Genomic DNA, 27,266 nt, shown 5'->3' with positions numbered 1-27,266 from the left:
TACAAATGTATTAGAACTTCCCTATAGAATAAAGATCAAACAGTACCTGAAAGGATACACCAGTTTTTGAAACAAAGATTTCATTAATACAACATTTAAAATTTGAAGAAAAAAAAATGAGTGCTTTGCAGAAAGAGAAAACCATCAAATGTTCATTTAGATGAGCAGTATTTTGCTTTAGACTGTACAAAAACCCGAGAAGGGAAAATAGGTAAGTTGTCTCATTTCTGGGTTATTGCATAAAAATGAGAATTTAAAGGTCGTGTGGCTTTTCTTATCAGTGATCAGCTGAAGTGAAAGAGGCACCTGCGAGTACTTTGTCACTAGTCGCCACTGTGGTTTGTGGGAGTTTTTTGGAATTAGGTGGAACTGTGACAAGATTGTCGTAAGATTTTTGTGAAAAGGTCAGTGATTGGTCTCTTGGTCATTGCTTTGTAGTTACCAGCTGACAAGTGGCTACAAACCTGCCCCGATGGACCTGGGCTTCATAAAACTCACCCCCGCTCAGGAAGCGATGGTGGACAGGCTGGCGGAGAACGCTCACAACGTCTGGGCCCGGGATCGGATCCGGCAGGGCTGGACCTACGGCATTCAGCAGGTACCCAGGAACACGTAGACTGAGATTCACTTCTGCGAAATGGGAATTAGCATGATTTGCAACTGGAGAGATTAAATGATGGCTATTTCAAAGCTCGTGTACGTATGCACAGGAGAACTTGTGCTATCATGAAAAACACATAGTAGGTGCACAGTGAGTCATGCTACAGTCTTGATTTGTAACATGAGCTTGTGGCATTTTCCACTCTGAGGTTGTTTGGTAACAGGAACTTAAAATAAACATGAAAAGATTGAAGTAAAATAATAAAAAATAGATTGAGAACTCCTTATTCACAACCCCTAGGGCCAGATGAATGTCAGAATTTAGGCTTTTTAGGGTAGAGGTTTTCTGAACAGTAATGCAATGATTCGTTAGTTGTTGTACAAGCTCCTCAGTAGGGCAGCAGAGTAAATCGCTACTCCTTCATCACGACACAGGCACAGGAACCCCCAGGAGGATAGGAGGACTGTATGAGTGCAGCTCACATTTTCCCATGAATCGAGTTTTTGTCAAATTTTTTGTCAGTTAATGGAAAGGGTGATTTCCCAGGTGGCCATGCCCTGAAGACTTACAGGTCTTTGTCTTCTCCCTGAAAGTAGTTCTATGCCTTCTCCCTCACTCTTTATCAACGGCATGCTAGTCCCATTTTATACTTGCAGCCTCTTTTATAGTAGACCAATTAAGTCATTTTAATATTCTTGATATCACCCAGTTTTACCAGTTGATGGAATCAACTTTCCATGCCATTAGAGCGATGTAGAATGGCTGTCAGTGCACTGGGTTTTCTGTAAAGAAAGGAAAGTGGCCTGGTGTGCCTATTGATTCACAGTCACTGATGGGTGACCGGCACTAATTTGGCTCCTCTAGTAACAAATGCTCAAAGAAAATTGTATAAGAAATTATAGCTCTCTATGTTAGCCCAGTTCTTGAGACCATGGCATCAGGAAGATGGTTTGAGACCAATAAAGCTGGCTTTTGTTATTGTCTTGTCTTTTCTCTTGTGGAAAGTCTGTTTTAAATTGATACACTTATTCATTTGCTGAAATCTTTTATATTGATAGTTTTTTGGTAACTTCTGGATCCAGGGAAGACAAAAGGAATGTGGAAGGGGCAGCCTCTATCTTCAGAGCCTTTAAATTTGAATGTGTTTGGTAGCTGCTTTAGTTCCCATAGCCACTGGCATTGCTTTGATGGATGCATACCTTCTTTCCCTATAGGATGTCAAGAATAGAAGAAACCCTCGTCTTGTTCCCTATACCCTTTTAGATGACCGCACCAAGAAGTCAAACAAGGACAGCTTGCGCGAGGCGGTGCGCACGCTGCTGGGGTATGGATACAATCTGGAGGCCCCGGACCAAGACCATGGTATTGGCTTTGCTCTGTTCCCTTTGCTGCATTGCAAAATCATGTGCTGATTCTTCAAAGCCAAATAAATGAATACAAGGGAAGGATCAGAAAGGGTCTTCTAGTCTAAGTACATCTCAGGCCAAAGGCTTGTAGTGGATTTAGTTCCCTGAAGATAGGATTAGATCTGCCTTGTCAGTGGGATGATTACCTGTCAGTGGGATAACTCAATACGCATCGATTCTTCAGAAGAGGAAGACTCAACTTTCCAAAGAGTCTGTGATGAGTAGTTACTGCTCAGATGATAATGACTTCCTCCCTTACCTTGCCAGTCCCCCCTCAGAACTGATTTTAGTGAGAGCTAGTGTTTTCCAAATCTCAGCTTCTCACTCATTCATATAAGCAATATTTAATTAACGTGATGTTTTTACTTAAGGAAGACACAGTGGAATAGATGATAAATATTTCTTGAGTTAATAGATTTATTTTCCCCTTTGGTGGTACTGGGAATAAAACCCAGGGTATCACACATGCTAAGGAAGTCCTCTGCCTCTGAGCCATGCCCCATCCTCTAAATTAGTGGAGTTTTAAAGGTGGTTTAAGAACATATTTCCCATGAATAATATTTTTAAGAATATGATTTAAAATGGTTAAAGGGTTTTCAGCCCTTTCTCATGCAGTTTTATTATTCATATCTATATCTTATAATTGGAAAAAATGAAGTGAAGATTGTGTTTTATTATGATACCTATATTTTTTCCAAGGAATTAAAAAAAACTGTCTCAGATGATAGTTCGATGACCTACTCAGATGACTGCTATTTTCAGTGTGGTATCTGTGTATAAAAATTAATTGAAATCTTAATAATAATCGTGATAAGATAAAATAATAATATTTATTGCATCCTATCTACCACACATTTGTGTAAGACTTGCAATTGTCAGCCTTTGGAGTAACTCTATAAGGATGCTACTTGAATTATTCTTATTTTACAGATAAGAAAGCTGAGATTCAGGGACTTCTGTGTCTTCCCATTGGCGCAGTCTTACATGCAAGGTTCTGGTTTTAGTAGTTGCTGGATCCTTATATTTGCTGCAAGTAAAATTAAGTATCCACTTGATAAAAGATAATATTCATAACCGTAATACAACTTCTTATTTACTTTGCAGCTAGCTTTACAGTTGTGTGATGATACACCTTTGGTACTAGGGATTGAACTCAGAACCTTTATACTGAAAGACTTCCCCAGCCCTTTTAAAAATGGATTGTTTAGAGCAGGCACTTTCTAAATTTCCCAGACTGTGCTTGAAATTATTATCCTCCTGCCTTTGCCTCTCCGAGTGCTAGGATATAGGCATGTGCCACCATACCTGGAGAGTGGTATACAATGGACCCTCAAGTTACAACCTGACATACAAGCAGGTTGGGTCAATTAGATTCATGGAAGATTCCTGTGCCTCTTCTCATCTGTGGTGTGGACACAGGTGAACATTCAGATACCAGCTGTATTGTGCAACTTGAATTAGGAACCGATCGAGTTCATAAGTCAAGGGCCCACTGTATTTTTATGAAAAAGGGCTTTTAGGTACACACAAGATACCAAAAACATCCTTGTCTCAAAAACTTGTAGACTATATTGCCAATGTGTAGGAAGTAAACAATGAAATGCTTCTAGGCCATAAAGCACAATTTGATCAAAGAGTTCTACTATTGTCTCATGTAGAATATATATGCAAAGCTGGCTGATTCTGTTTAATTATATTTTTATACTAAAGTGTAATTAATCATGTCTTGGCCTTTTGGCTAAGATCAAGTGTATTAAAGTATTATTTATGTATGGTAGAATGCATACATCTTAAATATTCAGTTTGGTGAGTTTGACAGTTTTTATGCCCAAAAGGAATTTCCAACCAGAACTATATGTCCACCATATTCTTTATTCCAGAAAATTTCCTTGTGGTCTCAACAAAGTAGCTACTTTCTAAATTCTATCATCACAAATTAGCTTTATCTCTTTTCATGTTTTGTGTAAATGTGATCACTACAGCATGAAGTTTTTGCATGTGACTTCTTTTGTTGAACATAGTATTTTTAGGATAATCCATGTTCTAGGATTTTTTTTTTTTTGTACCAGTGAACTCAGGACCTTAGGCTTGTGAAGCAGGTGGCAGAACCACTGAGCTAAATCCCCAGCCCTCATCCATGTTCTTATAAGTATGACAAGATCTATTGCTCAGTGGTATTCCTTTTTAGTAGCATGCCTCAATTTGTTATCCAGTCTCCTTTATTGGAGATTTGAGTGGTTCCTAGGTTTTTGGTGTTATGAACAATCTGTTATATACAGGTCTTTGTGTAGAATGGTGCTTTCATTTCTCTTGAATACTCTGGAGTATAATTGCTGGATCATATTCATGTGTATGTATTTATATGCTTTCAGTCTTAAGAAATCTTTGCTGATGCAGCAGCACAAAGATTTCCTCCCAGATCTAGTATTTTAGATTGTATATTGAAGTTCACAATTCAGTTTAAATTAATTTTTGTTATGATGTTAGGGTAAGTTCAAGACACATTTTGTGTGTGTGTGTGTGTGTGTGTGTGTGTGTGTGTTTGTGGCGTGTGTGTAAGACTAGGAATTGAACCTAGGGAATTTGTACTGACCTGATCTCCAGCCCTTTTATATAATATTTTAAATTTTGAGATAGGACCTTGCTATGTCTTTAAATTGCCCAGCCTGGGCTTGAAGTTGCCATTTTCCTGTCTCAGCTTCCCTGTACTTGGAAACAGGTATACGCCACTGAGCCCGCATAAGCTTCATTTTTTATATAAATGGATGTCCACCTGTCCCAGGACCATTTGCTTGGATGTTAACATTTCCAAATTATACTACCCTTCCATCTTTGTGAAAATCTCCTGATATACATGTAGGTCCGTCTATATCTGGACTAACTATTGCATTGTCTGTCCTTCAGCATGTATCATACTGTCTTTGTGCTCATCATCTTACAATAAATCTTAAAATTGTAGAAGGTAAGTCCTTCAGCTTCTTTCTTTGTAAAGTATTCCTTTGCTCTTATTTTCCCTTTGCATTTATATATATATGTTTTACATTCAACTTGTCTTATTGTGATGGAATTACAATTGAGTTTATAGATTAATTTGAGGACAGTTGATGTTTTAACAATATCTAGTCTACCAATTCATGAACATAGTATGCCTTTATGTTTATTTTGGCCCTTTTTAGTTCATCTCAGCATTGTTTGTAATTTTTAGGGTAGAGGGTGTATACATTATTTGCTATATTTGTCTGATATTTGGATATTTTAATTTTTTGGATTAATTTTAATTTCATTTTGCTTTCTTGTTCTTTAGTGTGAATATGAGAAAGTTGATATTTGTATATGGATCTCATATCATTTGATCTACATAAACATATACATTTTGTTTGATTGATAAATTACATAGGATTTCCTACATACATAATCATGAGATCCGTAGGAAAACAATTTGACTTTTTCTTTGACAATTGCTATGCCTTTTTTTTTGTTTCCTGACTTAATTAACTGGTACGGAATTCAGAACACTGTTGAATAAAAATGCAGTAGTGAGAAAAGTTATCCTGCCTTCTAGCCCTGTTGGAGGAAAAAGTTGCAGTGCTTCTTTACCAAGTATGATGTTACTTGTAGGGTTTGTGTCAGTGATGGTGACCTTGTAGAGCTTTTATTGATAATGGTCAGCTGGCTGCGACACCCTTGTCAGAGGTTTGCCACCACAGGTATAGATAGATCGTCTTTATCACATTGACAAGATTTCCTTCAATTCCTAGTTTTTGGGATCTTTTATCATGAATTGGATGTTGAATTTGGCAAATACTTCTTTGTGCCAGTTATTGAAAAGACTATATAGATTCTTTCCTTTATACTGTTGACGTTTTTTTGTTTTTTTTTTTTTGGGACTGGGGATCGAATTGGGTACCTTGCTCTTGTGAGGCAAGTGGTGGAACCACTGAGCTAAATCCCTCGCCCTACTGTTGATGTTTGGGGTAATATTGGCTTTCAAAATTTAAACCACGTTTTAATTTCCCATGTAATGCCAGTTGTATTATGTAATTTACTTTTTTATATATATTTGGATACTCTTTGCTAATATTTTGTTTAGAATTTTCACATCTGTTGATGAGAAATATTGGTATATAATTTTCTTGAAATATTATCTTTTGTCAGATTTTGATATCAGTGTGAAGATGATCTCGCAATTTTTCCTTGCAATATATTCTTCAAATTTTGTTATCAAGATAAAGCTGGCATCATAATATGTTAGGAATTATTCCTCTTACATTTTCCAAAAGAAATTGTGTTTTACATCTTCTCTTTCTTAAATATTTGATGGAGTTCGTCATTGAAAGCATCTGAGTTTGGAGTATTATGTTTTAAAGAAAAGTATTTAGTTATGTTTACCAATATATGAATTAATTCCATTTAATTTGCCATATTTGTTGGAATACAGTTTGTTTGTTTGTTTTTTTTTGTTCCGGGGATCAAACTCTGGTCCTTGTGCTTGTAAGGCAGGCGGTGGTACCACTGAGCTAAATCCCTGGCTGGAATAGAGTTTTTATGTCTGTTTTCCTAGGGTGTTCTTTTTTTTTTTTTTATATACTGGGGATTGAACTTGGGACCTTGTGTGCTTTCAAAGCAGGCGGTGGAACCAATGACCTAAATCCCTGGCCCTAATGTCCCTTATCATTTTAATGTCTGTGAGATATATAGTGATGTCTCTTTTTTCATTCCTGATATTAGTAGTTTTTCATTTCTTTTTATCAGTCTTCTTACACATTATCCATCTTTTCAAGTAGTTGATCTTAGATGTACTTGCTTGTGAGTTAAGCTTTCAGGCATTTATTTACTTTTCCACATTTTGAGTAAACTCTCATGATTCTGAGTGATGATGTATCTCCTCAGATAGTCACTATTGAGTGACTATAGCATCAATGAAGAAAGTCAGTCTTAGGTCATAGTGTTAAGAGATCCTGGCTTTATCGCCCCCTTTGAAATGACCTGTTGCATATACTTGTGAATTTGTGGATTTCAAGCAGCAAGAAAAGGCAGTCAAATTTACAATATCCTAGTGGATATCATTTTACTACTATATTTGAAATTCTCCTCATTTCCATGTGATTGTAATACTTAGATACTGAACGTCTACTGCATGTAGTTCTGGGATTGAAGGATGGGTACAATGGTTTTTGGCCACAGATAGTATAGTATGGGAAGGTAGACTAAATTGCTGACATCACCATATGGTGGAAGCATGTCCAGGTGCTACAGCACAGATTTAACTCAGCTTGGTGAAGAAAATCTTCAAGGAGGAAATATATTAGTTATCTATGACTGTGTAACAAATTATTACCTCCACTACTAGTAGTAGCTAAAAGCAACAAGCATTTGACCTCAACACATATGTGAGTTAGAAATATGAAAGTAGTTTAGTAAGATAGTTCTGAATTATAGTCTCACCTCAGGTTGCTGTCAGATTGGCCAGGTCTGCAGTCATCTGAAGATAGAGGAGTTGATGCTAAGAGAGCACACTTAAGTATCTGTTGGCTCAAGGACTCATTTCATGTCTGACTATTGGCAGAAGACAAGGCCAGGTAGACACAGCCAGATGGACACAGCCTAACCATACAGACCTTTTCTAGAGAAGCTCGAATGTCTTCCTGTGACAGCTAGCTTCCCCCAGAGCGAATAAGTAAAGAGCAAGCATGAAGAGAAAACTGTGATAGTTCTTACAAGTATTTCTATCATATGCTGTTTGTTACAAGTCAGTTGCTGTATGAATCCCATGCTTTTTGAAGGATGGTGTGCTAAAGTATCTTGGACATATTTGAAAATAACCATGGTAGGCAAAATTAGGGTGAAATTTAGAAGGAAAAGTTCATGCATTTCAGGTGCAACCTGGAGTTCGTACAACAGGCTCATGCATTCCAGATAAAGAGAATGGTATGTGTGGAGAAGTGGATAGAGGAAAAAGGGTTGCATATTGACATTTCAGAGGGATTTGCGTGGTTTGTGTGGAATAAAGTTTGAGAAGTGACAAAAATAAAGTAGAAGAGACTGAGATTAAAGTGAATTTCTTTTTAATGTAAATTATAACTCCAGTACCTTCTTGGGAAACAGGGTGAAGGTTAACAAAACTGGCAGTGAGGGTAGTAGTTTGGAGGCTAAAAGAAAGTAGGAATAAGGTGCTGTGGAGGCCCAATCTTAGGTAATGTTGTCAGCCAAGAGAAAAAGAGAATAATTTGACATTTTGAAATAGAATGAATCAGCAGAAGGACAAAGGAGGCATCTGGCTTGGTAGATCTCATGTTCGTCCACATTCTCAGGGAACATAGGAATTAGGCAGATGGAGAGAAAGTGGTGGACAGATTCTTAGGTTAATTTTAAACATTTTCAACTTGATGTGCCCATGAGACAAGCATACAAATATTTTGACTCATATATGAGTAGAAAAAACTGTTGTTAAGGAGAAATAAGTTTAAAGATTTATTTTTTATGGGAGACATTTGTGCATACTTTTATATTAATGAAAAGAAGCAGCAGAAATGGAGAGATTGAGAGTAGAGGATCACCTAGTGTGATTTTCAGTATGTGCATATGCTTGATTGTATCCAACACGGCTCTGAAGCTCTACTTCCTTTTCTTCATTCTTTTTTTTTTCCATTTTCTTACTTCATAACTTCAATGGGCTTATTTTCAAGTTCATTGATTCTTTCGTTGGCTAAAGTGTGATTGATGAAATTTGATCTCTGAGGATGTGAGACAGAATAAAATGCGGAGTGGGAGTGAAAGAATGGACCTTATTTTAAAAAAGGAGATAAAATTTGTTCTTCTGAGGTTACTGAGCAAGAGGTAAGGATTGGAGATATTGTAGAAATTTATGTGCATCAAAAATTATAGAGAGCTAGCTGGGTGTGGTGGTGCATGCCTGTAATCCCAGCACTCAGGAGGTTGAGGCAGGAGGATTGCTGTGAGTTTGAGACCAGCCTGGGCTGCATAGTGAGTTCTGAGTCAGTCTCAACTACATAGCGAGACCCTGTCTCAAAAAACCAAACCAAACCAAACAAAAAACTATAGAGAGCTGAGGGGACTCCGGTGTAATTGCTCTTTTCTTTTTGAAAGAGAAAAGAAGTTTATTTGCAAGGATGGAAGAGTCCAAGAAGAGTGGGCTAAAGTAGAAGCCTTGAAGAGAGCAGTATAGACTTGTGAGATGTAGAATTCTCTGACTTATTTTAGTACTTTGCATCTATAATCCCACTGCCTTCCAGCTTTCATGCTTTGTGTTCAGATGTCAGTTGTTAATCTTTTGGAATGACCCTTTCACGTGATAACTTGCTTTTCTCTTGAAGATTCTCCTTTTATCTTTGAATGGTTTGATTGTGGTATGCCTAGGGTGGCAGTAGTGAACCTATGGTATATATACTACAGCAGGCTGTTTGTATCGTTGAAATCTCTAAGAGGTTAGCCATCATTGGTTTAGGAGGAACTTTGAGTTTATTCCGCTTGAAATTCATTGTGTTCTCTGAATATGTAAATTAAAGTTTTTCATTAAATTTTGAAAGTTTTTCAGTATTATTTCTTCAGCTATTATTTAATTGCTTTTCTCTCTCTTCACCTACTGTGATTTTCATTATGTGTGTATGCTTGATTGTACCCAACATGACTCTGAAGGTCTACTTCCTTTTCTTCATTCTTTTTTTGTCTTCCCATTTTCATACTTGATAACCTCAGGGAGCTTATTTTCAAATTCATTGATTCTTTTGTTGGCTGAAACCTGTGTTGAGTTTCAATGAATTCTTAATTTCATTGATTGTAGTTTTCAACTCTAGAGTTCTGTTTGGTTCCTTTTAAAATAATTTGTTTTTTATTGAATTTCTGTATATAATAAGGCACCATTCTCATACTTTTTTGTTAGTTATTTCCATGTTTCCCTTTAGTTCTTTGATTGTATTTAAAATAGTTTAATATCTTTGTCTAAATCCAACACCTTTGCTTCCTTGGGGATAATTTCTCTTGACCATTCCCACCCCCACCCCCCAATGCGAGAGACACGTTGCTCTGCACGTCTCACTATTTTTAGTTGATAACTGGAATTTTGAATAAGTTGTCCTTGTTTTTTACTTAGTGATTTTTCTAAACTAGCTTGGTGGTGTTTATATTATTTATAATATGTGGGCCTTGAACTTGAAGTATCTGTTTTACTATCTTATCAGTCAGCCAGTGATGGGACAGAGGCTTCCTTAAGTGCCCAAGATTAAGAATTCTTGTTTTTGCTGAGGCAGAGGCCCCACCTGCCTGTAAGTGCGTGGCTCCCACACTCACAGCTTTGACTTAGCCTTCACTGATTGCTTTTGTGCAGGGCCTCGTGGTCTTCCAGAGATGAGACGGAAGACCTTGTCAGGCCTTTCCCGAACAGATGCACAGCAGAGGCCTGACCATGACCTTGGAGATACGATAGTGTTTTGCACAGCCGGCTGTGCGTGTCATTCCCCAGGTGTTTCTTTTAAAATATTTGCTCAGCTGTTGTATATCTTAACTGTTTATTACCTTAAGGAGTTACAGTGTTAAAAAAATTCCCTGTGATATTTTTCAACTAAATCTCCCTATGGAGAAGAAGTCTGTTTGCGTTGGGCAAGGTCTAAATCAGGTGGAATACAGACTAATTTCACAAATGGGATTTTTCCAAAGACCCACCAGCAAGGTAAAATCACAACAGTTACCAGGGAATTGGGTATTGGAAGAGCTCCAACCCTGTGCTGACCACTCCAGAGGCTTCTAGGTTGTGGCTTCCCTGAGCTTGAGGGACTAGTGGTTTTTTGTGTATCTTGGAGCCAAGGAAAGAAAGAAAAAGTGGGGCATGTTAAAATACCAAAGGCTTATTGTTGAAACACTGGATCATTTTCATTGAATAAATACATACTTTAGCTACTTTTGAGGGCTCTGGAAAGGTTGACTGGGCTGACTGTTTCTAGGGTATCCCACTAGTTTTACAGGGAACAGGGTTTCTAGAGGCCCTTACTCTGCTGTTTTTGCTGATGCCAGTCATGAACAAAGATTAGAACTAGCTGCTTTGTGAAATAAAACAGCAGGCTACAGGTTAGAGACTATAGAGAAAGGCGAATGTTCCAGTCAGGGTGGAAGGCAGCAGATTAATAGTGGTATCAATCTATTCAGTGCATGTGTTTTCCAGGAGACCCAGCAGATAGGGGTAGAGGTCGAGAAGGAAGATAGTGAAGTTGAACAAGAATCAGAGTTGACAGATCGAGCAGAGAGAGGTCATAGGGCCATAAAGTTCTGAGCACTCGATAGGTAAGGAAGAGAAGATGGAACTTAAGGAGTTTACAGAGGGACTGTGTTTCAATAAAGAAATAAGAAAACTGAGAGGAAAATTGCGATCAGACACTCACGTAGTCTGAATTTTAAGGATTTAGAGATAGAACCATTGAGACTTGGCAGAATTCTACTTCTCTGAAGTTACATGAAAAATGAGCAGTGAGGTTAAGTGTTGTGTACTGCACAGCAGAAAACGAAATCGTGTTTCTCCTTCACCATTGTGCAGTAGGCTCCAACAGCATGGCCACCTCAAAGAGGTTCATTTGCGCTTTCTGTTAATTACAGAAGAAAGATTAATTCTCCACTGAAAGGCATTAGTAATATGAGTGAGATGTCAAAGGGAACAGAGCTCCAAGACGTAGAGATTAGTGGCAGAAAGGACATTGCTACAGTAGGACTTTAAGGAAAGCCTCTCTCGTTCGTGACGAAGAGGAATGGGAGATGGTTCCATTCAGGTTAAATGGAGGGTGCAGGAGGGGAGAAAATAGCAGTGGATGAAGATAGGAAGGTTGGGACAAAATACGGAATAGCTTGAAAAACAAGCTGTAAGAAATGTAGATACATTTGTACAGGGACTTCCAGCCCCAGGAACTTTTCCAGTGGTCGTTTGATGTGCAAGCTCAGTTTACCATAGCAATATAATGACGGTAAGTGGCAGGGAAAGACTGGAGGGCGACAGAGACCGCAGACCAAGGGACCAATCAGCTTTGGAAAAACTGAACAAGGGCTATGGAAATGGAAATTAGAAGAGCCAGAAGATTTGAGGATATAAAACAAAATGAATTTAGTGATCAATTAGAAGTATTAACTTGTAATTATTTGAATTCAAGCTTTAACAAGTTAAAAGTACAGAAATTTTGATATAATTAAATCTACATAAACAGGGCTATAGTTTATTTCCTTTGTTTTAGCAGAATATTTATTCCAGATTAAATGTCGACTATTTGAATTTTAGTATCTTTGAAATAGTATTCTCAATAAAACATTAGACATTTGGAAATGGAATTTATTCTTATTCACCACAAGGTTTTATCAAGGTGTGAATTCCATTATTTGAATAATATCAGGAAGTTAAAAGGATTCCAGATATGTGTAAAATTGTGGAGACTGGCCTGCCGTTCTTGTAGCCTGTAACTGATTTTAGTACTGTACATAAATAGATATTGACTGCCCTCTAGTGGCAAGTATGTATGTATATATGTGTGTGTGTGTGTGTGTGTGTGTACACACATGTATATAAACAGTATGTTTATATAGTCTATATAAATGCACAAATTTATTATATAAATATAAAATACATAAATTTATATGTGATACATGCAATTTTATGGTATAAATCGTCATAATTTTATATAAATGCATGTACTATGTGTATATCTCGGATTGTCTGGGTCTTTTAAAAACATTTCTGTGGACCCAGGGATCTAGGGGTTCCTGTTCATTTCTTAGCAGAGCACTTCAGCTCTAAGCGTCTCCTTTCCAGCCAGCCTCAAGTTCATTGGATCTTTCATGACTGAACCACCAAAGCGACTGGTGGGGTTTCCACCGAGAGATAATTCCCTCCCTACAGGGATCCTTGAGGGAAGGCTGCCTGCCAGGTTGGTCAGCGTCCCTGAGTACCACCCCAGCCTAGTCCGGGGAAATCCTGCACTTTGCACTGTGTGCGTGCAGAAGTTGCGCTTGCCGAGAAAGGCACTTCGTAGAAGTGGAACAATGGGTGGCACTGCAGTTTAATCGTCTTCTGAATCCTCCCTTCTCTCTGAATGTTCTTCTCAACCTCACAGCAGCCAGAGCAGAGGTGTGCAGCAGCACTGGTGAGAGGTTCCGCATCTTCCGTGCTGAGAAGACGTATGCCGTGAAGGCAGGACGGTGGTACTTCGAGTTCGAGGCTGTCACTGCAGGGGACATGCGGGTCGGCTGGAGCAGGCCGGGCTGCCAGCCCGATCAGGAGCTGGGCTCGGATGAGCGCGCATTTGCTTTTGATGGCTTCAAGGTGAGTGAGTGGCTTCCTCTCTAGGCTGCCCTTCCTGCCCCTGCTATACCGTCAGGGACCAAGAGGTCAGCACTGTCCACAGGCGGCATGGGCTTAGATACAGAATGCCTAGGGGCACTTTTGTCCTGGTAGTCCTTGAACTCTGCCCCACCCCACACATATGGTGAAATTCACCCAAACGTTACTAAAATGGTGAGTCGTTTCGTTTGTCAGAAGTGTTAAGATACATGTGTGAGGTGTGATCAAAATGCACAGTGAATGTTTAAGTTACTGATTGTTTAAATAAAAGACAGTCCCATGAATCTCCCTCAAAACACTCCCCCGCAGTTTGAATACTCTTATCTCATGGTTCTTGGCACTTTTCGAAGCAGGTCTGATTAGCCTCTTTCCTGAATATATTTCATTGCATTGTCTTGGCTGCCTTGAGTTCCTGGATTGATTCAAAACATTTATGTTTCTTGGTCACTTTGATTTTGTGGAAGTTACTGAGTGCCAGATCTGGTGGATAAGGACTCATTGTAACGATGGCCTTTCTGTCGGATGCCACTCAGCAGCAGCATTCACTGTCCTTTTGATCACGCTTTATAATGGCACCATGAAAGAGGACTTCCAGAACTGCTTCAGAAAGAACCATAGGAGAAGTGTGTTTGAATAGAGGAGTATTGTTTACTGTTTTTTTTGGGGGGTGGGATTATTGGCGATGTGTCTTTTGCTATAATCAATATTTTAAAATCTGTTATTGAGTAAGAGGTAGAGAATGTGGGAAGAGGAGTCTTTGGTTTAACTCCTGGCTCCCAAAAGAAGTTCACTTCTTTTGAAGTAGGTAATGTTTGAGGGGGAAAAGGCCAAAAGAGATTTTCAGCATAGTAATGGTGGCGGTTAGAGCCACTCATTTATCAGTGAAGGGCTGTGTAAGGCAGGAAGACCTAATAGGAAAGGTCAGATGTCTTCCTGGCACAAACATCAAGAAAGGCAGAATACTGGCGAGGAAGAAAGAGAACAGTATACTTTTCTTGAGCGCAAAGGTGCTAGGTAACTAGGAGCTTTATAAAAGGACAGGAGTTAGTGTAAGCCAAGAGAAGCTGTCATCTTGCTAAGCTTTGTGAAAAGGAGGATGTGCCTCCTATATGTGTGATCGGGCTGGGACTGAGAGCGCTGTTTCAGAAGGCGTGAGAGAGAGCGAGTGGAGTGGGACGTGTGCAGTTCAACACCTGGGGGAGTGGAATGATGATTCTGTAACCAACATTAGAATCACTTTGGATTTATAATTAAAATGGTTCTATGACCTGTCTTTATTCACAGACAATTTTAAATTCTGGTTTTATAAGCCCAGGTTATTTTGCATTTGCTTTTCCATAATGCATTAAATTGGAATTTTGTAATCCTTTATATACAAGAAAAAAAAGTCTCTGGGGCCGGGGATTTAGCTCAGCGGTTCGGTGGCCCGCCTCGCAAGCGCACGGACCCGAGTTCGATCCCCGGTACCAAAAAAAAAAAAAAGTCTGAACATTCTCCTTAAATTATTATCATACCTGTTACAGAAAATGTGCATCCGTTGACACAGTGAGTCCATGCGAGGCTTTGTGTCGAGTAATACCCAATGGTCTGCAGAAGCAGTGAGCGCTAGCTGCACAGAAGTCCAGGGTACAATGATAGCTTCCAGAGGGGAAATGACAGGAGCAAGAGGCTCTGGCTTCGGTGTGTAGTTGCCCAGTTGGGTGGATATAGAGAATGATAGGGGTTGGGAATATTTTCACTGTAGAGGAATGGTGGTTTGAGGAAATAGACACGTTCAGACTAACTTAGGTGTTATATGCTGTATCCATGTGATGAAACGTCACCCTGTAAAGAGGTACTACTTATATTTGCATTCATCGTTTAGCAAGTAAATTTAAGTAAAAAGATAACCACTAAAAATGCTTTAGGTGATGTTACTTCGACTCACAGTTTTCATTTTCCACATTATTAGTAATTTACATTTCTTCAGCTAGGGGGGAGATGATCAGGTGCTTATTTCATTATACACTAAATTAGTGTTTACAGATTATTTTAGATATGTAAAATTCTTTAAAAATTAAAAATTAATGTATACATGCTCATAATCACAATAGGATAGTCACTTTAAATTGACAAAATTATATATTTTGTATTGTTTTATTGTCTGAGTTCCTTTATTGAATTTGTATTCCTTTTCATATGAAGGGAGAAAGCTATTTTCATAGTAAAGAACATTGGAATAAACAGGCAGAAATTGCCACTTGAGTATTTCAGGTGTGCAATGTCCCGTATGGGAAAGCGTTTCTCAGCTAGAAATTAGGACATTTGGCCCTCTGTGTTCTGAAACATCACTTTTCCTCAATCTGTTTTTTATTTCCAAAGGGAAAAAACTTGACTTTTTTGGGGGGAGTCAAAATTAGCAAAGTTTATTTAAATTTTGAAAAAAGAATGAAATAAAAGGCAGCTTTAGCCGTATTCTTGCTGAAGATCAAATTAAGGAAGTAGAGGAAGAACCCCTTCCAGCAAGTTAAAGTATGCTTTAGTCCCATCACACCACAGACGAGGAAGCATCCTCGATTTGGGGACAGGCATTAGGTGGGGCACGAAGGAGTGTAAGTAGGTTCTGAATTTTAATGCCTTTGGTCATTTATTTTGTTAGGTTCTTTTAAAATACAGTGTTATTGTAGGAAGAATTATGTTCTTGTTTGGTGTTGATAACCATATACCCCTACATATCAGTCCGCAGTGAAGGTGATGCTTAAGCAAGAATCTAAAAGATTTCTCTGGCAAAACCATTAATATAAATAATACCATATTTGTAAGCTAGTAAACTATACTTCTAGATCTAGCATACAAGTTTATCAAAAGTATTTCAAATGCATTTGCAATATGAGATTTCTTTTATGTATATAAAGAAGGGTAGCATCTGTATTCAGTTTGCTATTAAGGCAGATATCTTAAGACTATTTTTTTTGATTTGACTGAAATCTTTCTGGGTTTTAATATGTAACTGAAAAGCTTCTAGTTTTCCATTTTATTAAAATAGCATTCCCATGGGCTCTAAGAGATAAAATTTTATTTTGAAATAGATAAAAATTATAAAGTTCTTTTTCTTTTTCTTTCATTAAGTTTATTGGTACATTTTAGGTATACAGTACAGTTACACTCATCATTGGGATCTTGGACCTTTACAGGATGTATCCTGGTTCTTAATTTTTCCCCATTCCCCCGCCCTCCCTTCTATAATGTTATTTTCAGTTGTAGATTCCCATCTTTGAAAATTTTTTTTTTTTTGTATTGGTGGAACTGCAGAAAAACCACCTTTTTACTGGGCAGTTGTCATTGCAGAAAATAAATAAATACATGAATAAATGTATGAATGATAAATGTGCATCACTTTTCTTTTGGTTGAAAGCATGCAGGGTTAGGTTTTAAAAATACCAAACTCGAAATCATGGTGTGGCATTTGAGTTTTCTCAAGATTTAGTAACGTACCGTGTTAATATCATGGACAGAATTCCCATTGTTTCCATCAGACGTGGGCTATTGATACACACTGGTAACATACTGGCTAGAGTTCATCCGAGGGCTAAGTTAATAGAAAGAGTTTTGTCAGTTGAGATGGGGGTGCTGCGCCCTTGCCTGACTCTGTAACAAGGACTCTTCTGTCCCCTGTAGGCTCAGCGGTGGCACCAGGGCAATGAGCACTATGGGCGCTCCTGGCAAGCAGGTGATGTTGTGGGCTGTATGGTTGACATGAACGAACACACGATGATGTTCACGCTGAACGGTGAAATCCTTCTTGATGACTCGGGTTCCGAACTAGCTTTCAAGGACTTTGATGTTGGTGATGGTAAGTGTGCTGCATTCGGTGTCATTTTGAAGTCTGTTTGCCCTGATGCTTCGTAACCACCCGTCTTTGAGTGTGACTGAGCAGATGAGCTGCTGCTGTAAATCACCAGGCGCCATGTGGCTGATGTGATCAGAAGCCCTTGAAATTGCTTTCGCAGAAATACTATCTGTATCACTTAGCCAGGATTTTGATAAGGTGGAAATAGCTTTGATGAGTGAAGAAAACAAGCAGCAGGCAAAGGGATGTGCTCCACGATTGTGACATTTTCATTTAGAACCTCCCTGGCTAATCTGTGTCTGGTAGCTTTTTATGTTCACTTCACAAAAGCAGGATGAGAGCTGACCACGTGGGTTCCTCATGTCAGAAGCTGAAGGGATAGAGAGAAATAAAGCCCTGCCTGGTGGTGACTTGCCAGGAGAGACTGACGTGTGTATAACTTCCCTTCAGTGGGTCAGCGAGACTACAAAGAAATGCAGAAAGATCTGTTTAAACGCAGTGCAGAGAGTCAATATTTCTGTGCCACGATGCTGAGATGGCCAGGAGCAGGGCTGTGAGGGAAAGATGGGGGCATCGGCAAAGCCAAGGCGAAGGCAGTTCGTCAGTGCGGCCCTTCCAGTAGCAGCCAGTGGCTGCCTCTGGAGCTTTTTAAGTTTAAATGAAGTGAAGTTAAAAACAGTTTTTCAGCTGTACTAGATGCGTTTTAAGTGTCGAAACATTCAGTGTTGCACCGATGCTCCTGCTGGGCAGTGCAGGTGTAGAACATTTCCATGATCACAGAAAGTTTCGTTGGACAGCGTTGCTCTGGAGCACATACACCAGATAGTACTTAATAAAAGCATTATAAAAATAGTGCGTTCCCAGATGAGCTAAGACACTTTAAGAACTTCTAAATGTATGCTGTGATGAATGGCATATTTGTATGCATATATAAATATACATGTGTTTGCATATATGTAGTCTTGGATTTTAAGCCCTCAATCAGAATTTAAATATTCTATAACTCATCACTGAGCCTTAGAACTTTAGTCAGTTGTTTCATTAAATTGCATTCAAATATTGAGCAAAGTTTTCAGTAGATAGGCCCATAATTTCCTAAACACAGATTGCAAAAATAGTGGGAATTTTGCATTTTTATTGCTCAGTTTCTATTTTAAACACGTGTACTTCTGGGGGGTGAAGTTGGCACTGTAACCTTCCCCACTCTGGGTGTCAGAAAACCAGGACTGGCTGGGAGCAGGACTTTTTCTCACTGTTACCATTTGTGTTGCCTACCACTGTGGATATGACCTGAGGTTGTGTTTTTTAACTGCTTTTATTTAAATACTTGTCCACTATGCTTCCCCGCTTGGGAAGCTGAAGATACCACAATGCATCCGTGAGCTCTGTTTGTGTGTAAGATACCGCAGTGCATCCGTGAGCTCTGTTTGTGTGTAAGATACCGCAGTGCGTCCGTGAGCTCTGTTTGTGTGTAAGTGTCACAACGCATGCATACGTTCCCAGGAGGCCCATCCACGTGAGCAATGCTGGTGGCACAGCTCTGTTGCCCAGAGCCAAGCAGCATGGCGATGATGAGACAGGGTCTGAAGCAAGTCATGTATAAACAACTCTGTTTATGCCTTTACCCTTCATTCTATAGAGTTTTTTAAGTTTAAAAAATGACTTTCACCTCATGTTGATACCTGTGTCATAGTTAATGCGATTGTCTGAAAATGTTGTGGTTTGCCTTGTTGGACTTCTGTTGGAAGTTTTGGAGAAGTATTCCTTTTTTTTTTTTTTCCGAGACAGGGTTTCCCCATGTAGCCTAGTCTAGCCTTGAACTCACTGTGTATATAATCACGCTAGCCTTGAACTCACAGTGATCCTCCTGCCTCAGCCTCTAGAGTGCTGGGATTACAGCGTGTGCTGCCATGCCCAGCAGGGGAAAGTAGTCTTTTGGTCTCCAAAGCAGATTATAAGCCTTACATAGCTGTTAATTTAGTAGATAACATAGTCAAACATGTTTTTACTACATTTGTACAGTTTATACAACTAAAATGATAACCTGTTGCATGTAAGCTTTTAGTTCAATATATGAAAAAGAAGAAATCACAGAAGTGTTTGAAAGACTGATACGGTCATCCAGTTAAATTCAGTTGGAGATCTAGCCACTCAGCTGGATCTGGGTAAGCCTAGGGTTACTGTACAAATATGCCAGTAGGCCTTTTCTAAGAAGCTTCAGCTTTCTTCCCCCAAAAGGGGACCACACACTTAACCCTAAAGGTCACATAATAACTGTGTGAAGAGCACATTGCTCAGAAACACTGGTTTCTAATAGAGCAGTGTGATTCCTTCAGCTCTTAACCTCTTGCAAAAGACTAGGACTTTACATGGTCAAGATCAAGAGCATGACTGAACTACCTACTGGAGGAAATTTTCAGGGACTAAAGGCTACTTTCTTTGTGGCAGATCCTCTTTAGAGCTCTTCCCTCTAGCACTTTTTTTCCTGTAAATTTCAGAGTATCCCAGAAGAAAGAAAGAGGATTAATTGACTCTGATTGTGATGTCAACAATTAATATTGGAGAGCAGATCATCCTCATCTTTTCTTTCCACTCTTCTGACAAATATTCAGAATAGGAAGTGGTGGGAGCCCAGGGAAAGAAGCCTTTAATGCCCACTGCTGCAGGCAGAATTATAAGATTGCCCGCAGGAGCCCTGCCTGTGGTATAGACATCACCTTGCATAATCCCGTCCTCATGCGCATCAGCAGAATTTGAAGGGATAGAATATGATGGAATGTCGCTATCCTAATTATTGTAGCAATCAGTTGTCTTTGTGTTAACCAAAGAGAAATTACCTGTGTGAGATCTCAAACAGGACTGAGCTTTACCTGAAGTCAGAAAGATTTAAAATGGTGAATGAATTCTCTTACTAGACCTGGAGGAGGGAACTGTTATAGTACGGAGATGGCCTCATAGTGGGGAATCTATGGACTGGCCCTGACTGGCACCGTCTCCAGCCGATGGGTGGCCAGAAGACAGAGAGCTCAGTTCTTCAATTGTGAAGTGCTGAATTCTTTGAACAATCAGTGAGCTCAGAAGCTGATTGTAAGACCATGATGAGAGAATATAGCCCAAGCCAACACCTTGGTTCCATCCATAGGACACTGAGCTGAAAAGCCAGCCAGGTTTTGCCACTTCTGACCTGCAGGATCACGATACTAAATGGGCGCTGCTTTATATGGTCAAGTCTGTGTTAATTTGTTCCACAACAACGGAAAACAAATGCATTGATCAGGGGTCTTTCTTAAATTCTGGAGATCCTTTAGCCTCATAAGACTTTTAGATACCACTGCTAGTGCCAGTCTGTTCAGAGACAGAGAACAGAATCTATGGCTCGTCGCCAAGGCAGCTTCAAGGATTAATCTTCAGCGGAAGTTGTGTCAGTGTACCTCCCAGTCTATGGCAGTCACACAATCAAGACTCGTTTTTACCGTAAGCCTCGTTGCCTGATCACACATTTGATATTCCAGATCTTACCGCAGGGGTCTAGTGGCCAATCAAGCTGCCAATCAAGCTGCAGCACCCGTTCCATACTGTAGGGAATGGGAGCATTACTGAGAGCTCTAGCCTTGAGGCTCAGTCTCCCATGAGGACATGCAGTGCAAGCTAACAAGAACAAAGAAAGAGACAAGGCTCACGGAGAAAACTGGGTTTTTGGCTGATCTAAGCTGCTCTGAGTGGCAAAGAAAAATGACACCAAGGGCTTCCAGTATTTACTGATTACAAGCATGGGAAGAAAGCGAGCAAGTATGCTTTGAAGACATCCAGTGATACAGTGTGAAGCATCTGGCAGTAGCAGATATGTAAGCAGGGCTACAATACGGGGAGGCCCTGCTTATTTTGCTCGGAGAGAATACATGGGTACTGAGACTGGTTCTCAATCAACCAGCCACCCACCAGGTCAGAGAGAAGCTGTAATTCCAGGGGAAAGATTTTAATTGGGGTCAAGCTGACCTCAGCTGCGTGTTAACTCACCAGAGCCCTGCTACTTCACAGACCAGGTCTTAGGTCTCCATGGCGGCCACTCGGGGAAGAGCTCTGCTAGCCCAGTTGGCTATCTGACATGCACATTTGAGTCACACGAGGCTTCGGTCTGACTCCTGATCCAAAACACAGCTGAGTTGTGGAAAGCAAGGGGCATGTTCCACTTATAGCCTGCTGGTACTGGGCAGGGGTATCTGCTGCACCACGCGGAGCACCTGCAAGAAGCTCTCCTCATGCACCCGTGCATCCATAGTTTGATGCATTTTACTAAAGCTGGAGACTATTCTACATCAAGTTGTGATACGAAGGCTTTCTCATTTAGTGTAGTGATTTTATATGGAGCATCCTTTTATGTATTAAATCTGTCTTCCTCAAGAACCTAGTGGAGGTGTTTCCTATCATGTTAACTGGAGGCGAGAACATATTTATATATTCATTCATTTTACCACCTGGTTACTGTGATTGCTTTAGTGGCCATTGGACACATGACTGGGCTCGCTGTCTCTGTAGAAGCAAAAAGGAATCATTATCATAGTAGAATATGCAGTGGCACAGATACAATTCTGGCTGAGCATAAGCAGAATTTAAATATAAAGTCTTTGCATAGCCTTGCAGTACCTTATACAATCATAATGTATTCCTGGGCTAAAAACGTTCTCTCAATGATTTTTCAAACTTTTAATATGACAAAAAAAAGAGAGAAATTATAAATGGTAAGATTTGGAATGAAAGGAACAATTCTGTCATTACTTATAGGTTGCATTGTTTATAGAGAAAACCTTGAATATTATCTACAGACACGAATAGGAGAGTAATCGGAGTGTTTCACAAGTAGTATTTCTATACCTGCACCAAGCATAGAAAAACAAATTAAAGAGGAGAAATTATTTATGGTAGCATTTGGGACCATCAGTAACAAGGTATCACTTTAACAGAAGGAGGCACATAATACCTTCATAGAAAAATGATTAAACTTTATTGAGAGATGATCGATCCCTGAGAAGACAGTATTTACTGTATTTTTCTCCCTTCTAAAGAATTGAGATTGTATTGTAAAAATAAAATTCTTTTTAAACATGTCATCTTAAATGTTATCCAAATGCATACAAATATTTTAAACGTAATTTATTTTGACAACTTCTTATTTTGACAAATGTCAGTTCTTCAAGGAAGTGTGAAAATAATACAAAGCACTTGTATGCCTTTCACTTGGAATCACCAATTTTCAAAAATAATTGCCATTTTTTTTCCATTAATTTGCCATTAGTTTTTTTTTCCCCAGAGTCTGAGGGTTTGCAAAAGACTATAGCTTCTCTACCCACCTCTGTTCCTTGTTCCCTGCTTAGATGAGTGGTAGGGTAGTTTGGTAAAATGTCTTTGCTTGTCCTTTTCCCTTTTATTAGATCTTGTTAGATCACAAACATGGTTCAGCTGGGAGCTCTGTGAGCCACCTTTCATTCTTAGTTTCTAGTACATAGTACCTGCTATGTGCGAAGTATTTATCAAATAAAGACATGAGTGGTTGAAAGTTTCTTAACACACAGCAGTTTTCCTACATAAATCTTGTGCTAGTTTTATGTGATGACTTCTGGTGCTGAACTCATCACATGTCAACATTCAGTATTAGGGCTTGAACTTGGAGCCATTTCATATCCACACCACTCTTGTAGAGTTTTTTTTTTTTTAATGAGTAGTCATGTCCTGTTTTATTGAATGGAATATTTTAAGTAAAAGTTTAACTTGTTTTTATAATGAAATGCATGTACATTCATTGATGGAAATTTGTTGGGTTCAGATGCACACACACACACACACGTGCGCACACACACACACACACACACACACACATATGAACAAAGTGTTAAAAATCCCACCATTCAGAAACTTTGATTAAAAAAAACCCCATTCTGGTGTTTTTCTATCTAAAAGTAAATCATATGCTATATGTTTTTTCAAATAACATTTGCTGTGACTATTTTCCTATATGTTAATTGAACCTTTGAAGACTGAATTTCAAGGGCTAAACAATATTCCATCTAATGAAAAAGGTATCTTTGTTATTAAAACAATATTCTAGAATTGTAAACTTAGCTATAGTGACCAGCTTGGTACACTTCTTGTGCTTATCATTAGCCACTGCTTTAAATGGGAAGTATTTTAAAGGTACAGTAAAGGGATGAGATGACAGAGTTCTACTGTGCAGATATTTATAGGTCTCAAATCATTACACTTACACCCTAGAAACTTCTGAAAATACAGTGGTCAGAGATAAACAAGTGCTGACTATCAGATGTGCTCTTTCTATCTTGGTGTCCCTTGGTTATGTCAAATGGTTGTGAGATGTTTACCAGTTTGTGCTAATGAAGTTCAGAAAATCTCTGATCTATTGCATTTCTTGACTCCTTTTCTTTGGTTTCTTGGGGAATTCTTATTAAAACAACTTTCCTGATTATGGCTTCAGCAGCTAGTCCAGTGGCAGACAAAACTGCAGCTTCTTTAGCTTTATCTAGAAGCTCTGCATTGTGCTCCCTGGAGAACAGCTAGACCTTTCTTTCTACCTGGCTGGGAGCAAATTTCACTAGCATTTCCTTGAGTGCATATCAGTGGAAACAAACTACATGAAGTCATTATGAATGATTTTTATCATCCTCTACTTGGGCAGTTGTATCTGGCTTTCACTGATGCTAGTTTCAACAAGGGAAAAAGTGTAAATCATAGTGCTAGGACTAATTGCAGTTCTTCTGAAAACTTTTGGCTTATTCTTAAGAGTCCATGCTTTTTGATCTACAAATCAGAAAATCTAACTAGACCCTTTAATTTGTTGTGTGCCTAGCAGCCCAAACTTTGCTTATTGTGCTTACCACTTAAACATCAGTATGAAATATTAAAAAAAGAAATGAGGAGTGTACGAACGTCTCACCCTGAAAAATACCTTCTTAACGAAAAAACAAAAAAGCCATCTCAGACCTTTGACAGTTGATTCCAAAGAACTTCAGTAATAAACAAAATGTAGTTTTCTACTTTTTATTCAAAAGTGAAAGGATTTGTTGACTCTGCCACATAAGAGATTAGCTTATGAACTATGCCATTGGTTTTTGTTTTGTTGGTCGTTGCTGATATGTGTGTGTATACATAGATCGAAAGCTGCTGTCAGTTGATGGAAACCTTTTAAGTGTTTGCCTCCCATTTTTTCTTTGCATTATATATGAAGAGGTTTAAAATGGAGCCATGTCTTGTGTTTGGACATCCCGTGCTCATTAGCCAGACAGAAAAGTGAGGCACAAGGTGCCGCACTTTCCTTGGCCCTTGGTTCGTTTTTACTTTTCTGCACGAAAGAGTAACATGTGCCACTGAGCAACTGGGATATCAGGCGGGGATTGCCTTTAGACATTCATGGATCTTTGAAGGATGAGGCACTGCTTAGCAGTCGTCTCATTTTACAGAGTAAGTCCAGGGTCCATTCCTAGTAATTTATGATGCCAAGATCAAATGTTCTTTGCTGCCTTACATTAATACTCAGTGTTAGGGTTCTCTTTATTGCATCACTGTTTTTTTCCTTAGGGGACTAGTTGTCAGGAGATCCCTGGAGCCATACATCTGTTAAATCTGTAATAACAGGTTCTCCTACTAGTGATGCTGAAGGTTCTGATGTTTTTCCCCACCCAGGATTCATACCTGTGTGTAGCTTGGGTGTGGCTCAGGTGGGCAGGATGAACTTTGGAAAGGATGTCAGCACCTTGAAGTACTTCACCATCTGCGGCTTACAAGAGGGCTACGAACCATTTGCAGTTAACACAAACAGAGATATCACCATGTGGCTCAGCAAGAGGCTTCCTCAGTTCCTTCAAGTTCCATCAAACCATGAACATATTGAGGTTTGCTTTTTATTTGAAAATCTAGGGAATATGTTTGTATGTGAGAGTTCTTACTTGGACACTTATAAATTAAAGTAGACTGGGGATTTAGCTTAGTGGTGCCACCGCCTGTCTCACAAGTGCAAGGCCCCGATTGCGATCCCCAGTACCCCCCAAAAATTAAAAAATAAAGTAATTTCCCTGAAGTGTTATATGACATACATAACAGAGATTGGCCTCTAATATTGGGTTCTTTACTAATACCATATTTGGATGATAAGTGATCTTCTTTTTATGTGTAAGCAGAGTCAGGCCAAATATGGATGTGAACAATTGTGAGATTAATTTCCCAAGCCATCTTTAAGAATTCGGAGCAGAACTCTATGAATACTGCTGCCTCTCATTATGTATAAGTGATTAGTTCCAGGACCACCATGGTTACCAATATCTGCAGATGTTGAGGTCCCAAATATAAAGTGATGGAGTATTTGCAGTGAACCTATGCACATCATCTTAAATTGTTTAAATTGTCTGTCAGTTACTTATAATATCTGATACAGTCAAAATATAGTTACATTGTTTAAGGACGAGATCAAGAAAAAAGTGTGACCACATTCAGTACAGGTGCATTTTTTTTTCCAAAGATTTGCTGTGGGTGATTGGTTGAACCCACAGATGTAGAACCTGCAGAGAGGTACAGCGATTTGTACTCTGTGTATAACCTTTTCTTTCTCTCTCTCTCTCTCTCTCTCTCTCTCTCTCTCTCTCTCTCTCTCTTTCTTTCTTTCTTTCTTTCCTTTCTTCCTTTCTCCCCCCCATTCTTTCCTTTCTGTCTTTCTTTTCTGGTACCAGGGATCGAACTTGGGTCCTTCCGCTTGCAAGGCAGGTGGCAGAACCACTGAGCTAAATCCCCAGCCCTTTATAACCTTTTCTTACAAAATAATGCATGTATGGGTCATGTTTGGGATTCTGAAAACATGATGTGCATTAGTTGTCTTTAGGATCTCAAATAAACATTGGTGGGTAGAATGTGAATATGGCTTCTTTATTTGCTAGGTGACCAGAATAGATGGGACCATAGACAGTTCCCCGTGTCTGAAGGTCACTCAGAAGTCCTTTGGTTCTCAGAACAGCAGCACCGACATCATGTTTTACCGCCTGAGCATGCCAATTGAGTGCGCGGAGGTCTTCTCCAGAACCGTGGCTGGGGGGCTCCCGGGTGCAGGCCTCTTTGGGCCCAAGAATGACTTGGAGGATTATGACGCGGATTCTGACTTTGAGGTTCTGATGAAGACAGCTCATGGCCATCTGGTGCCTGATCGCGTTGACAAAGACAAGGAAGCTACAAAGCCAGAGTTTAATAACCATAAAGATTATGCTCAGGAAAAACCTTCTCGTCTGAAACAGAGGTCATTTACAGATACAATACGATTCTGAATATGTAGTTTTCCTGTGGGGAGAGTTATTGTACAGGGTGAAGGGTTTCCCAATATTAATTTGTTCTTCATCTTTTTTTCTTTTTGTGAAAGATTTTATGAGAAAAATAGAGCAACCTGGTGGTCTTCTAACTTGTTAGAGCAGATGTAATCTATCACAGGTCACTTTTTAAGGTGCTTATACTTATATTCTTGATGAAACTTAGAGTGTTTCTTTAAATAGTATTTTTATGTCAGAATAGTATTTTAGCATCATTTGTTGTACCCAGAGTTTCTTAACCTCAGTAAGTTTGATACTTTACTTGAATCATTCTTTGCTGTAGGGCTCTGTGCTGGGGACCAAAGAGGGCCTCTATCCACTAGATGCCAGTAGCACTCTGTGCCTTAGTTGTGAAAATGAGAACTATCCCTACACGTTCCCAGATGTCCCCCAGAGAGCAAAATTTCCCGAGTTAAAGACCACATATTAATTATGTGCTCATATTAGAAGTAGGCAGATCAAATGAGAATTTACTAATTCTTCATTGCTGGTCCTCTAATGTATTTCAGATTTTTACTTAGGAGAACAAAGCCAGATTATAGCACAAGCCATTCTGCAAGACTCACGGAAGATGTCCTGGCAGATGATCGGGATGACTACGATTACCTGATGCAAACCTCCACGGTACGAGGTTGCAGCTTGTGTCCTTTATTTCTGTTTGTCGATGATTATCATTTATACCTTCAGTAGTATACTTTGGTTGGGGATGGAGTCAGGGATAAAGTGCTTGCCTGGCATATTCTAG

The 27,266-nt window shown here is 39.3% G+C and overlaps 1 protein-coding gene across 1 annotated transcript in view; it reads left to right on the top strand.

Moving 5' to 3' along the window:
* The window catches only part of Ryr2 (ryanodine receptor 2), a 409,294-nt gene that overhangs the window by 182,749 nt on the left and 199,279 nt on the right, over positions 1-27,266 (top strand). The window contains exons 26-32 of the mRNA XM_033761774.1: positions 439-598; positions 1,816-1,963; positions 13,110-13,318; positions 16,994-17,168; positions 24,858-25,066; positions 26,102-26,454; positions 27,031-27,145. Of these exons, the coding sequence (XP_033617665.1) occupies positions 439-598; positions 1,816-1,963; positions 13,110-13,318; positions 16,994-17,168; positions 24,858-25,066; positions 26,102-26,454; positions 27,031-27,145 (1,369 nt within the window). The remainder of the gene's footprint in view (positions 1-438; positions 599-1,815; positions 1,964-13,109; positions 13,319-16,993; positions 17,169-24,857; positions 25,067-26,101; positions 26,455-27,030; positions 27,146-27,266) is intronic.

Source organism: Fukomys damarensis, unplaced genomic scaffold (assembly GCF_012274545.1).
Source record: "Fukomys damarensis isolate Sample0158 unplaced genomic scaffold, DMR_v1.0_HiC HiC_scaffold_10, whole genome shotgun sequence".
NCBI classification, from domain to species: domain Eukaryota; kingdom Metazoa; phylum Chordata; class Mammalia; order Rodentia; family Bathyergidae; genus Fukomys; species Fukomys damarensis.
This window is presented reverse-complemented; position numbering and strand designations above follow the sequence as displayed.